Below are 14,724 nucleotides of genomic sequence, written 5' to 3' on the forward strand. Positions count from 1 at the left end.
ACTGTTAGCAGTGTATCCAACTGAAGAGTGTGGAGGAGCATTAACTGTCCAGCTACTCCCTCTCCTTTCTTCTGAAATAAATGTCCTGCTGTAGTTTACACAGAACACCAACAGTAACCCATCTTTTAACAAAAACAAACCAGCTGGCTCCCAGGCTGGCCTCTTGGGTTTCCTATTTATCTACTTCTTTGTTTTGTAAATGTGACCTCTTACTGACTGAAAAATATAATTTCATTTCTATGACAGGATTCTACTTAGTGGTATTCCACCTACTGAAATTTCTGACCTGAAGAGTGAATTCCACTCCTCCTTGCCTCAGTCTGCTATTCAGTGCAATCTATAAGCTACATATGCAGTAACAGGAATCCAGCACTTAGGGTTCATACTCCAGCACCACTGATGGCACTCACTGTGTGTAACTCAAGAAGTGCCACTGAAAAAGGCTGGGCCACTTACTTGACTAAATAACACCCAATTGTTACAGGTTTGTAGAACAAAAGTTCCAGTTTGCTAGAACTTTAGTAAAGCACTGAGGCAAACAATCTGTTAGTAATCATCAGCTTTTTTTTTTTCTGCAGAGTAATGTTAGATTTCAGTATCTACTGACATAAGAATTTAGTATAATGAATGGATAATAAAATGACAATACATCAATTTAAGTAACATTATCCAAAAAAACTTCTAAGAAAGATATTCTTATGCAAGGGAAAACCAGAATACAATTAATAGAAAATGTGAACATTCACTGCTTAAACTTAATGAAGAGAAGATAGCTAACATATAATTAACTGCCTACGGCAGTGCAGCTAATGGATACTGAACTGGATTCCAGTTAATCCATGTCAGGACTTCCATCACTTGTAACAATTCTTGTTAATTTCTTTTTCACTTACTCACAGTAGTACCATTACAAATTACTTTTCAATAAGAGGTGATGGGTAATAGGCACTTTCATTACAGGCAATTTCTAAGTATCGGCATGAGAAGGGTTTTAGAAAATCAGAGTAAGAATTCCACACTGCTGCGTAAATGATGGGAGCGTTCAGTAACATCTACAACAAATTAATAACAACATAGATCTCAAGACTTTAAAACACTGTTTTGTACCATGCTAATTTTGTGTATCCTTGTGGTGGTTTGTAGAAATCAATGATATTGCACCCAGCCTTACAGCAAGACTGAAATTTCACTAGAAAATTATTACATTCTGTGATTTTAAAGAATTACTTCCCACAAATGAAAGCTATTGAGGTTATCTAACTGCAAATGTACAAAAGCTATTTTCCCACCTGTAATGTTTTTCCTTTGTCATCTACTTTGTCAAGTTTTCTAAAAACCTTTCTGTGTGTCAGAGGTTTACAATGAAAAAAACCACCAGTCTTTCTATTTACAAAAGATAATAAATTAGTGAGGTTCTTTTATGCACATCCTTCTGACATATTAAGTAGTCATAATCATAACTGTTCTAAGGAAAAAAAATTGTCTTGACATTGACATGTGTTTCTGGAACAGACAAACGTACATGTAGAAAGGAAGACAACACAATAAAAACAAGGAATTCATAGGAACAGAAGAACTTCAGAAGAACAAAGGGGAATATGTGCAATGTGGCTTTACAAAATAAAGAAAATGCCTCTCAGTTTGCTGAGCTCTCATGAAGAGCCCTCGTATTCTTTTGAGAAAGTGATTCCTGCCTTCCAAAGTAGTTAATCAGGATATGACCCTTAGTAATGAATGTCTCTTGTCAGGATTGAAGTTGATGCAGCTGTAGTCTCTTCAAGACCTTAAATTATAAATACAGACAAGGAAGGAATCACAGGACAACTTTAAGTACATGGTGTCAGTATTCACAGTTACAAGGAAGGGTCAAAGATCACCACTCTGTGGCTCCAGGCTTCGCGGCTCTCTTGGGTAGCTGCGAGACAGTTTGGGGAAGCGCGTAGTCACTCTTGAGCGATTGCTTTTGCTCCCTGATTCTCCAGAAGGTGGAATATCACTAGGAAGACAAGAAATAGAGACAGAAATAGCGAGTTTATGTTACATGTAAATTATTCTGTAGTTATTCCAAACATGTAAAAAGCAGATGTTGTCAGAGCCTGGCAGATGACTGCAAAGTACAGCACACATCTTCAGCTACACAGAACTGCATTCTTTCTACTGGTAATTCAAGTGTGAATTACAGAATGGGTTCTTTCAAAAATGAGAACTAGTAGAACTTCCAATACTTCATGAAAGATTGCAAATTACAGGATAAAAGCATATCTCTATGAGTTACAGTTCAGAAATGGTGGGAAAAGCATTTTGAAGTGATAAAAGTACAAGCAAAAAAGACAAGAGCTTGGATGATGCTCTACTTCACAATTCTCCAGTTATGGATGGATGTATCATAACACGATGAGGTACATTAGTAATACATCCCTGTTGGGAATTCTTCCATCTCTTCTGACCCACAACACACTGCAGCCTGACATGAATGAGCCTTTTGGAAAAGACTCCAAGAAGAAGTACATTAAGATCAAAACCAAGCAGTAACAGAAAATTCCAGCTTACCTAGGTGATATTCAGAGGCTATAGACTCCTCGGACAACTACAGTATAAAGGGATAGCATTGTACTTTTACCATTCTTGTAGAGGACTCCACATGGTTTTTAATTATACTGCTTACATATAGATCAATAAATAAAACTGAATTTTATATTTTGCAGCTGAGCTGGGTAACACAATTACACAGCATACAGAGCCAAGCTTATTTTTATATGTAACCCCCCCCCCAACTCTTGAAATACCTTCAGAGTGCATTAACAAATCCACAGGGGAGGAACTGCTCATCTGCTGTTCTTGCCATGTTAAACAAATACAGATATATTTTAAAACAATCACTGAATTTACTCTGTGTAGTTCCCTTCTTTCTGCAGAGTGACCTTCTCAGGTCAGACAGCCCTGCTAAAGCCATAGGCACACTCAGGTTCCACTTGGGCAATCCGAACACCCACATGGGAGAGACCTCAGCAAAGCAGAAGCATTTAAGAAGTCCTGAGACCAAGGGGAAAATTCACCTGCAGGAAACCGAGCCCTTCTGCAAGGTAAGGCAGCTGTACCACTGGTAGCCACGAGCTTTTTAACTGCACTGCACATGCCGGCTGTTAGTCACAAACAGTAATAGAAAAACAGTACAGAAAAATCGTGTCCAGTTCAGATGCTAAACATTAACAGAAAACAAAACCGTGTGTTTTTAATGGCAATGGCTTACTTGTCTAAATTTCTGAGCACAACACTCTAAAATAACCTTAGTTAAAAGAAAAAAAGATTTTTCTAAATTAAGATTCACTGCATTCCTATTCTAGTATTTACTCTTTCTGGGTAACTAGGAAGTCCTTCACATGAAAAACTGCATCAAATACCTGTGGTATATATCCTTCTCTTCTTTAATATCAAGATGAACAAGTTAGATCTTTAATTCCTTATTTTTCTTGTCACTAAAAGAAAAAACTAAAAATGTATTTAGTGTGTGTTATTAATTCTTGGTAGCACAGGATAACTGAACTTCCAACCCTGGCCTTATGATTTTTATCTGAAAACTCAGCAAGGCTGGCTAAGTTGCCGTAGAGAATTCTGATCATGTGAATCCAATTTCAGCTGTGCTCATTAGCATGAATTTTTTTAGTAACATGAATATTATTAGTCATTATTTTTATACTATTTATAAAATTGCAGTGATGTAGTGTTGATATTCTAATAGAGCATAAGATACTGCCTTCAGAAGCTTGATTCTGTGTTAAAACATGTATTTTTCAGAACACATAAACATAAAAGAATCTAAATATCAAGTATGCAATGGAATCAAATTAAATTTTCACCTCACTGGGCTTTTCTCAATCTAAAATAGGTTAATTTACCATCATGATGATATCACTGCTGATAGTACTTTAGCGTTATCAGGCAGACAGGCAGCTCCTTTACAGATGCACATTGCAGAAGAAAGCACAGTGTTATTATTACTATTGAAAGTACATTTTAATACACAAGCTCCTCCTGCTGGCATGTCCTCAACATGACACTAAGTGTCACCCACTGGGAAGCCACTTTTCCCTCCTGTAGGAAAAATGCCCAAAGAAAAAATTACCAAAGGTGCAAAATGAATTCCCCTAAAATGAATAGATAAGAGTTAATATCAGATAAGCATGGTTGAGGTAACAAGATCATCTTAGGATAATTACATGAACACCAGTGCCTGTGAATGAAAGCCAAAACCTAGAAGTAATTCTGCTAATTTAAATGATGCTACTGCAGAATGAGACTATATCTAATAACCAAATTAGAGATAATTTGTCTTAAACGTCTTAGCTAATTTTCATAAGGGCAATCCAAATTCTGAGACAAATCATTATACTATGTAGGACTAAAGAAATCAACTTAGAGCTGAGGAATTAGATCTTCATGCATCCAGCATGAGAAAGGAAACTGGAGCTGAAATGGAATTGACCAACTTCCATGGAAAACAGATGATGTAGGGAGAAAAACGGCTGGAGTATTAAAAAGAGACCATACATTTATAAAAGTGTATCTCTTAAGCCCCTTTCCACCTTCCCTCCTCCAAAACCTGATAAAGAAACTCGCCACCTCACTTGTCCATTTCAGCTCTAGCTTTTAACTCTACAATTAAAATACTGACTTTCAAATAATAGCCAGGAAGTTTACCTATTAAATTTGGGAAAGAAATGATCCACCCCCAAAATGCATGATAATCAAGCAGGAGGAAAAGATTAATCTCCCATCTCTTCTGCCTCCTGTTACTAGAATTAATAACTTGGTTCTGGCTTTGGGGTCAAATGATACTTACAGACTCTCTGGCACTAAACACGACACCTTTTTAAACCTCTAGTCTGTTCAACAGGTCAGATATTCCATGAACTATTGGGCAGAGAAAATGAAGACCTTAAAATGATCCTGTTACAATTTCTGGCAAATGCACATGAAGATGAAATTGAGGCACTTCTTCTGAATCTATTTTTGCTGATGTGTGTTTGGGTTTGAGGAAGAAGGAACAAGCATACCTATGTGCAGTGTTTGCAAATCCTCTCATCTATCTCATTCAGCAGCAACAGTCTCTAGGCTACTTTTTTGAGAAGCTGAGATAGGGTTCACCTACAGCTGGTAGTTTTATTTAGATTAAAATACAATTTTAAAATATGTAAATCTAAACCAGGGAGTAGCTATTCTAGATCAACTCCTCCAGGACAACTACGGCAAGTCCCTGCGGTAAGCCCTCACTTTCTCTTCTACACCTCTGAGTTTCATCTGTTCAGTTTTAATGTAACATTCTTATTTCTTTTACCTTCATAGCCACCTGAAGTCTTCTCAGGGTTTAGTTTTCTAGGCTGAGCCTGGCAGACAGCCAGATACTTGCTAGGCATTACCATGTCCAGCAGTGGAATGTTCAACTATTAAAGGCTCAAGTTCTTTTCTACATTCTCACCTTGTCCCATTCTGAATTAAAAAGCGACTGACTGATGCAATCAATTTCTTCTTCCTTCCAGATCATTGTTTAGCTTTTAAGCATTCCTGATTGATCTTCCAGCATTTGTCTGGATACCAATTCAGCTTCATTGATTTTGTCTTGCTGCCAAGTTCTGGCAGAGGTACATCCATAGAAAATAGCTTAAAATAACTGCTCTTTAAAATCAGCTTCATACTTTTCATTTATTACTTTCTGTGTTACCAAAATGTAAACTGCATTTGTCTTTTTCTTTCTGTATTTAGCATATCAAACCGCAGTATTCTCTTAGCTGATACTGCAAACATTTAAATGAAGAAATTTTTTTCCCATCTCATTGTCTTCAGGATAAAATTAGAGAGGAATTTCTCATAAAAATATAACATGTCTGCAATTGGAGATACTTTTGTACCAGCCAGAGATCAGAGAGCAGAAGTAACAAGCACATCCTGGGAGTGTAACAAAGCTCAGGATAAGATATTTTTTTAATATATATATATATATACACACACACACATCTCACATGCAAATGCATCTCTGGAGGCATTCCTGATTCTAGTTTTGCTTCAGTTGTATTAAACATACCTCGTGAAGAAAGGCATTAGCTGACAGATAAATTTGGTTTCACCAGTTACTTGCATTATTAACAGTGCTGTTTGATATGATAATCTATAATTTTTGGACATGACCCCAGTATTTAATGTGGTAAACTGGATTCAGGCAGCTCCCTCAAAACAATGCCTATACTTATACTAAGAGATTCTTCTAAGACACATGAGAACTAGTAAGTCTGACTTGCCAATATAGCAAATCTCAGCACATTCTTCTGCCAGTTAAAATCAGCTAAAATACCTGTTTAGTGGCATTATTAACTACGACTCTGACTTCATCAAATCTTTTTACATACCCTAGTAACTCCTGCTTTGCAGTGATCTAGGTAAAATCCTTGTTTCCAGCTGCTGAAGTGTAAAAATAATTGGAGCCACAGTTCTGCCGTCACTCCCAATTTTGTAGAAATGAAATATAATTATTAATGAGAAACAGCGATTTCCATCTATTAATTCATATGACTGAGTTGGGATGTTTAAATAGTTACCTAGTAACAGAAGAAACAAAAAGATACAGGTAAGATAATCCCTCTACAGCCCACTCTGACACTGAAAATCCTGAAGATGATATTAAAATTGTCAGGTTAAAAACCAAATAATTTCCTATCATGATTAGATCTGAATTGATCAAGAGACAGAAAGCATCAATTCTAATATTCTATCCAACTATTCAATTAATATACAACTCCTTCTACTTCCACATACATACTTGTACAGCACAACATAGTATTTAGTGGTGTACCAATCTCTTCCTGCTGTGAAATAATTACAAACACAGAATCGTGCTTCCAGTTGTTATAATTTGAATGATCTTAACTTGAATGTTCTCATGCTACAAATCAGTTTCCATACCAGTATGAAAATTTTCTTCATAAGCATCATCTGCACTGATACTTGAATATTTCTATAAACCACAACACTGTACCTAATACTGATGATCAGATCTTTGTTTGCTTCCACTAACTTTACTGTGAAGCTGGATGGCTACAGTGCAGCAAATGTCTTGTATCCATCAGCTATACACTATACAAAGAATAATACCTACGACTGATTTTGGATGAAACACAGTCTCATTCAAGAAATGCTCAGAACCCTGTAAAATGACCTTTCCTGAACTTACATCTGAGAAATACCTGAAGTCTTGTTTCTTGGCTTTCTAATACATAATGACATCTGCATTTGGGAATGTTTCCTTTCTGCTTCTTGTGCTGCCCCTGCCAGGATAACATAATGCATAAATATGTTATTCACACAAATGATCCCTTCACAACTCACTAGAAAGCCAGAAACCACTGAACACACATGTAAGAGAAAGTTCATCAGAATACATGATTCAGTTAAAATTGCTATAATTGGTTTGTGTATTTTACTGATTAGCTGAAAGGCAGGAAGTTGGGCTACAGCATCCATTTCCACCTAAAAATCACCAACATTTTGTTCTGTTGGGTTTAGCTGGCTCTGTGCAAGCAGCATAACCTACCACTTTCCTATGACAGGTAATTTAATGAACCAATGCTTCAGAAGCAGATCATGTTCCAAGGTTGTGCATATAATAACAAAATTGCATGATCTGATTTCATAAGAACAGTGTTCAGTGAACACCTGGATGTATTTTTTCCTGCTAGTACCATAATGATCATCTTTAAGGAAAGCACAGACAGATCTAGGATACATTTTTCTTGAAAATATTGAGGTATCTAAAAATGAAGGTGTACATCAGGATTCACAATGCATCATATATGTGAAAATAAAAGGAGTAAAACTTTTGTTTGACAAGTAGCAATTTTGATATGCTGACACAGCAGTGCACTGCAGTGACTAGCCAAGCAATTCCTTCTCCATTCGCACAAACTGCTTGCACGCAAAAATGACATTGAATGGAGACAAGTTATCAAATCAGCTTTTAAGCAGCTCGTAATCAATACAACTGGCATTGGAAGTAACAACAGGAAGCCTGCAGGAAGTGTGGTCTCGAGACACCAGTGTATGAGAAGGCAGTAAAAGGAGTTGATATATATCAACACCTGTGAGCTACCCGCCCTCTGCTTTACAGAGCAGAAAAATGCAGTAGACCACCTTCTGGGCCAAGAGGAGGGTGGGGGGAAAGAATGGTTTGCCATCTCCTCTAATTCGCCTAACTTTACCAATATCACAGAGAAGAAAAAGTCTGAAACCTGAGAGAATTTCTTTTCCTACCTGTTCATCCCTATCCTTCAGCAGACACTGTGCTCAAGAATACATTCATAGAATCACAGAAGAGTTTGGGTTGGAAGGGAACTTCGAAGCTCATCTCACCTCATCTAACCCCCCCTGCAATGAGCAGGGACATCTTCAACTGCATCAGGTTGCCCATAACCACATCCAGCCTGGCCTTGAATGTCTCCAGGGATGAGGCATCCACCACCCCTCTGGGCACCCTGTGCCAGGATTTTACAACCCTCATTGTAAAGAATTTCTTTCGCATCCAGCCCGAATCTCCCTCCTTTAGTTCAAAACCATCACCTCTCGTCCTGTCGCAACAGGCCCTGCTAAAAAGTCTCTCTCTGTCTTTCTTATAGGCCCCTTTCAAGCACTGAAAGGCCAAAGTAAGGTCTTCTCAGAGCCTTCTCTTCTCCAGGCTGAACAACCCCAACTCTCTCAGCTTTTCCTCATAGAAGAGATGCTCCATCCCTCTGATCATTTCTGTGGCCCTTCTCTAGATCCTCTCCAACAGGTCCAAACTGTTCCTGCACTGTGGACTCCAGAGCTGGACACAGTACTCCAGGTGAGGTCCCTTTGACTAATGCCAGTTGCAAACTCTTGTGTTCCTTCACCATGTCTGACTTTAAACCTTGGAGCCCGGATAACTCAGCTCTGGGAGTAACACAGTGCAGTTACCAGTCCCCCATTCCCATTCACACCAGCAGCAAACAGCTGCTGGTGCATTAGTTCAGAGCTGCTGCTGCTGTTTCCTGTTGAGACACTTTGTTCCCTTCACGCTCCTTAACTTTCCTCCACATTCTGCCAGGCAAGAGTATCTGCCAACAAGCACTAGTAGCTACACTTTTCAATATAGTTTCAGTAGTCTGCATGGGAATAATGCAACTTGGTGAGTTTTGCAAGCAAACTGACCAGCATAAAAACAACCTGCACAAACAACTGCCATTATTATTTTATTTTTATGAACAAATCCCTTCTTTTAAAACTACCATAAAAGCAAACGGAATGATAAAGAAAAGTTGTGATCAAAACATGTTTTGATCTTCCAAGCAAGCACTGGAGTCTTAATTGCTCCATCAAGTTAAGAGGTATCAGCTGCTTCTCTCAAGCGTCTTCATTTCTCATGAAGATTACAGCACGATATTAACACATGCAAGAAGGCTGAAAAGAGCTGCCATGACCATTCCCAGGGACAGGTCTAGATTGAAATGGATGTCATGTTAACAGTAATAACTATGAAGGAGAAAAATGAACAAACAAGCACTGCGCACAACCCTCTTCATGTCAGCAATAACAGTAAAGAACAGTGCTTTATAGTAATCACTCTTTCCGGGGTTTGTTCTTAGTTTTAAATACTAAGGACACCTTACTGCACTCCATCAGCTTGATACTAATAGTGATCCAGGAGCTAAACACTCAAAAAAATAGGTCTTAATTTTCACCTTTGGGAGCTCTCAGATTGTTCTTCATTTTAACCTATTATTTTTTTCTTTTCCCTAAGCTAAAATAAATAAATAAATAAATAAATAAATAAATAAATACACTGAGCTGGATAACACATAGAAAATACTTCACCTGCCCCTGGAAACAGAACCACAGAGAGATAGTTGAGACTTGGCATAGTGAATGAACCCTGTACTCTCTAAATAAACAAAAGTAATCAAGATGGGAAAATGTGTAAATAAAGTGCAGAATCGAGTACTGTCCACAGAATAACACGGGAAATGCTGACTTTGTTCTTGGTAATGAAGACAAGGAGTAATGTTTACATTTAATCCAACACAGAAAGAGAATCTAATCAAAGGAGGTATGACACTGCCCAGTAAACAATGTTGGGAGCCAGCTTGGGTTGCAGTGTTCTTGATGGATTAGGCAGAAACTAAACAAGCATCAGGCTCGACAGCAAAAAGATGACCACAGTAATAAGCAACCAAAATCACATTTCCTTTTAAGTCAGATTTCAATTCTTTTCTCTGTAAGAAAGAAAATGGCACTGACAAATAAAGGCTCATCTCTTTTTTGAATTCCAGCTCCAAATTAGGCTAGCAGGAAGCAAAATTTGCTCTCTCTAGTCCAGTGCAGTTAAATGCACAGCACACTGCTGGCCATGATCTCCTGAAATTTTGGGGTCAGTTCTCCAGGTATCATCAGATTCAGAATCTTTAAAAAGTACATCACCTTAGTCCCTTCTTTAGTGCAGATGTAACTTTGCCACTGAGTCTGGAATAAAAATTAGTGAAATTTACCATAAGCTTGCTCCTTGCCAGAGTATGAAAGAAAAATCAATTCAGAACAACAGTGACCCGCTGGACTCTCATATTCCTGGCAGGCATTTAAGTGCAACTCCAGCACTGGAGCTCATGCCTGGCAACTGGGGAGTAGCAGCTCAGGAGCTGCTGAATATTCTCAGCTCTCAGTAACATAGACAAGCCTGTTGCTACCCAAAGTATTTGCTTCTGTAGCACACTTTCACCTTTTACCTATGAACTCCCCAGGAAGTTCCTCCTCTCCTTGCCTCTGCGTTCTGTGGCTTTCGGCCATATGAAGTCTTTGGTGTTAAAAGTCTAGCCACCCTTGATATAGGACATTTTATGGCTCTGAATAAATGTTGAGCTAAACGGAAACTGAAAAAGCTGCTGAGGTGTCACTTTCCCTGGTTTAGAAATAGACTGGTGAAGCATCTTTATGGAGAGGTCAATACTACATATGAATGGATACTGCACCAGAAGGCAATATGATGATGCAGAATTTTATCTTTGTTAGGGTAGTTCTCCTTTCAAGCAACAGGAAAAAAGTCTCAGAAGACCCCATATGCAGCATGCTTCTTCTTGAATACAACTGCACCCACCTGAAAAGCAAACGGCTGCCCTGGTGCAATATGAAGACTATTTATGCCCTACAAAGTGCACAGATGATATTCACTCGACTGCAGGATCAACAGCTCTGCAGTTAGACACGAATAATTTTTAATCTTACACATACAGCCGCCCTGTGCTTATACGGCAGCACTGGATTTTATCAGAGCCTTCAGGATTTAGATGCATTTGACTCAGCTGCAGCACTAACAGTACAAATATGATAAAATATTCAGTCTGCCTGACAATGCAAACCAGCCCCATTTTATGCCCCTTTGGTCATACCTAGCTACTGTCAAATAGCTAGTGCTTTGGGATTTATCTCTTTTAATACGTAGGAGTTTTCCACTGAAAGATTTTTAAAGGAGACAGACATTCAGAGCTGTTCAGTATATTTATTTACCCAGAACTGTATTAAGACTAATAAATTAAATCTCCTATAAAGAATTGGCTTATGAACTCTCAAAAGTTAGAATAAAATTTCAGAAACTTCAGAGTTATACCAGACATGGAATAGTAAGAAACAGGCTCTTCAGCCCATTTTGCAGTTGCAACATTAAGCAATTTTATGCAAACTGTTTACAAGGCACAGATTTCTAACACTCTGTACAGTGAACAGCAACCCCTGCAGACATACTCATCAGTGGTCCTGATTACTACGTATCATGCGTTTTACTAAACTCTAAGGCGTAATTGTCTTACACTTTTTAAATCTTCAGCTAAAAATAAGCCTGCATACTGCTGTTGGTATAATCAAACCCTGGGGGACTGTAATTAGTAGGTGAAGATTTGAAGAAAAATTACCCTGGTTTGCACTTGGAGACAGTGACATCAACCAACCCAGTACAAATCCTTCCTGTAATTTCTGTCTAAAATTGGGTTATTTTAGCAAGAGTAAACTGAAGAAGCCTGTTTCACTATAAAGCAGATCTGCATTAGGAAATCTGCAAACTGTTCTGACTACAGCATCATAGCCAAGAATAACCTGATGTTATACTTAGACCGATGTAAATCGGCAAAGTACTCTAGTCTCTGGGTTAGGGACATGCTGAAACAGCAAGTGGACCAAATGTAGAAAGGATACCTGTGCAACCTCTGCATGCTGCAAGTGAACCAGAACTGTGTGACGAGGCTGCCTCTGTTACACCTGCACAAACCTCAACAGTCCAGGTAATTTTGCATTTCTGACCTGATATTTGGCCTAATTTGTACCTACAGACAAGGTACTGGTGATCTCAGAAGCAGTCTAAAGAATATTCCTTAAAAACTAGCAACAACAACTTTCTTGCAGAGAAGTATGCATGCAACCATTAATTTTTGTTATTAATAGATGAGTGCCTATAATTACACCAACTTATTCTAGCATCCTTCAGCTAACTCTTCATGGATTCTGCTATCACCACAGAAGTGCCAAATGCATTAAAAATACACCATAAAAATAGCAGCTGAAATACAACAGAATTGAATGGACTATGTTTATAGCTGGCAGATCAACAAAACCAAGGAACAAAGCTTCTGGAGGATGTTTTGAATTTCAGCGATGGCCTGCAGCTAATTCATGCTGCTTTCACACGAGAAACTGATGGCTGCTGAAATACATTTTAATACAACTTCAAATGAGGAAAAAAACCACCTCCTTTAGAAAAACCACGCGCTGAGGCATAAACAAACTTGTTATGGTGTGGATTAAAGCCAAGCACATGCACAAGTACAGAGATACCTCCCTTATGAAGATTATTTGCTTCATGTATTTGAATGGATGCATTCATTTATCCATTACTGTCAGTGTTGCACAGGAAGGAGCATGAATAAGCACTGGAAGACTGCAATATAAGGTGTATAAACAGATTTTTCTAAATCACATCTTCATGACTATTTCTTATTGGTTTATATTCTAAGACAAAAGAATAAAGCTTACATATCCATCTCTCAGCAAAGCCTCTTTCACTCCCCAAAACTTTCCACTGTGGAAAAGTAATTAGACTTTACCTTTGGTTTTATTTCCAGTGAAATAAGCACTACAGAATAGGTCTTTTCTTGCAATACTCCAAATCTAACAATTACACGAAGAGAAGAATTTTAAAGTCATGGAGACCTCATAGCGGCCTTCCAGTATCTGAAGGGGGCCTACAAGGATGTCGAAGAGGGACTTCATTAGGGACTGTAGTGATAGGAAAAGGGGTAATGGGTTTAAACTGAGATAGTGGCAGCTCAGGCTAGATATAAGGAAGAAGTTCTTTACTATGAGGGTGGTGAGGCACTGGAACAGACTGCTCCAAGAAGTGGTAAATGCCCCATCCCTGGCAGTGTTCAAGGTCAGGTAGGACAAAGCCTTGGGTGACATGGCGTCCCTTGGGTGTGAGGCATCCCTACCCATGGCAGGGGGTTGGAATTGGATGATGCTGAGGTCCTTTCCAACCCAAACCATTCTATTACTCATTAGAAAATTAATTAAAAAAAAATCAAACAAACAAACCTGCCATTCTTGTAATGCTGTAAAATTCAAGGATGAAAGTGCATTTACACAAACACACACGTTTTGATTAAAACAACAGTGCATTTTCAAACCTAATTCCCTCTCTCCCCCCTTCCTCCTTTTTTTTCTTTCTTTCCACAAAAGATTCCTCAAGGGCAATTAAAGGGAGACATTGACATTTCAGGAGATCTGTAGCTAACATCATGAACCCATGTTTGAGAGCTTAGTTTGTGGTATGTCTGACAATGGATTACATTAATACACTATGCCAAATTGCAAATGCTATCCTGTGCCAAAAATATTTGCAAATGTCAGAGAGAACCACTCAATATGAAAAAGGTCCTTTTCTTAACTTGGAGCGATTACTTCTGCACCAAGCCTCATGGATGGGCTACAGCACACAAACAGCATTGGGCTGGTGCTGGCTGTGCCCCACCATGACTCTGAGCAGTAGGAAATGGAAGCACAGTGACCTACAGGAATCGTTTGTTGCTTGTCTCTATCAGGTACACTGGAAAAATACAATTTCAATGGGAGCTGAAGAGAGAACACAGGTTGCCCTGACTAAAAGGAGATGCGGCTAGCCCATCAGGTCATGTTATTCAGCCCCTTGGGTATAATTCCACTAAGTCATGCTCTCACTGGAGAGTGCTGCCTTCATACAGCAAATTAATACAGACTTACTCGTCTGTGAGATTTTCCATTCTTCCATACACTAGAAATTCTTGAGAAAGTGTGATTTTTCAGATGATCTGCATTGTTGCCAAATATCCCAATCAAGCTTCCCTTATAGTATAATTCAAGCTGAAAATGGCAAGTCAAAGACTTTCTCTTGAACATACACTCTGAATGTAAGCAATTCTTGTCTGTACCTGAAGCTCTGTCTCATAAACTGTGTCTCCCAGCTTCATGACCCTATATAATATTTTTCTAAGTAGAGATTTGAACTTCTCATGAACCTCCAGACTGAGTTTTGTCCAGGTCATGTCACCCAGGCCAGGCTAGTGTAGTTTTCAGTGATATATTTTGCCATGCAGACTGGTTAAAGTCAGTGAGAAGCTCTTAAGTTCCCTAGAACATATCAAAGAAAGA

The 14,724-nt window shown here is 38.5% G+C and overlaps 1 protein-coding gene across 4 annotated transcripts in view; it reads right to left on the minus strand.

Moving 5' to 3' along the window:
* Nucleotides 1-1,547: 1,547 nt before the first annotated feature.
* The window catches only part of SNX29 (sorting nexin 29), a 128,322-nt gene continuing 115,145 nt past the window's right edge, over nt 1,548-14,724 (minus strand). For all 4 annotated transcript variants that reach the window (XM_080617429.1, XM_080617428.1, XM_080617427.1 and 1 more), the window contains one exon: nt 1,548-1,996. In XM_080617429.1, coding sequence (XP_080473555.1) covers nt 1,867-1,996 — 130 coding nt within the window. In that variant the 3' untranslated portion in view covers nt 1,548-1,866. The remainder of the gene's footprint in view (nt 1,997-14,724) is intronic.

Source organism: Psittacula echo (assembly GCF_963264785.1).
Source record: "Psittacula echo genome assembly, chromosome: 5".
Taxonomy (NCBI): Eukaryota; Metazoa; Chordata; class Aves; order Psittaciformes; family Psittacidae; genus Psittacula; species Psittacula echo.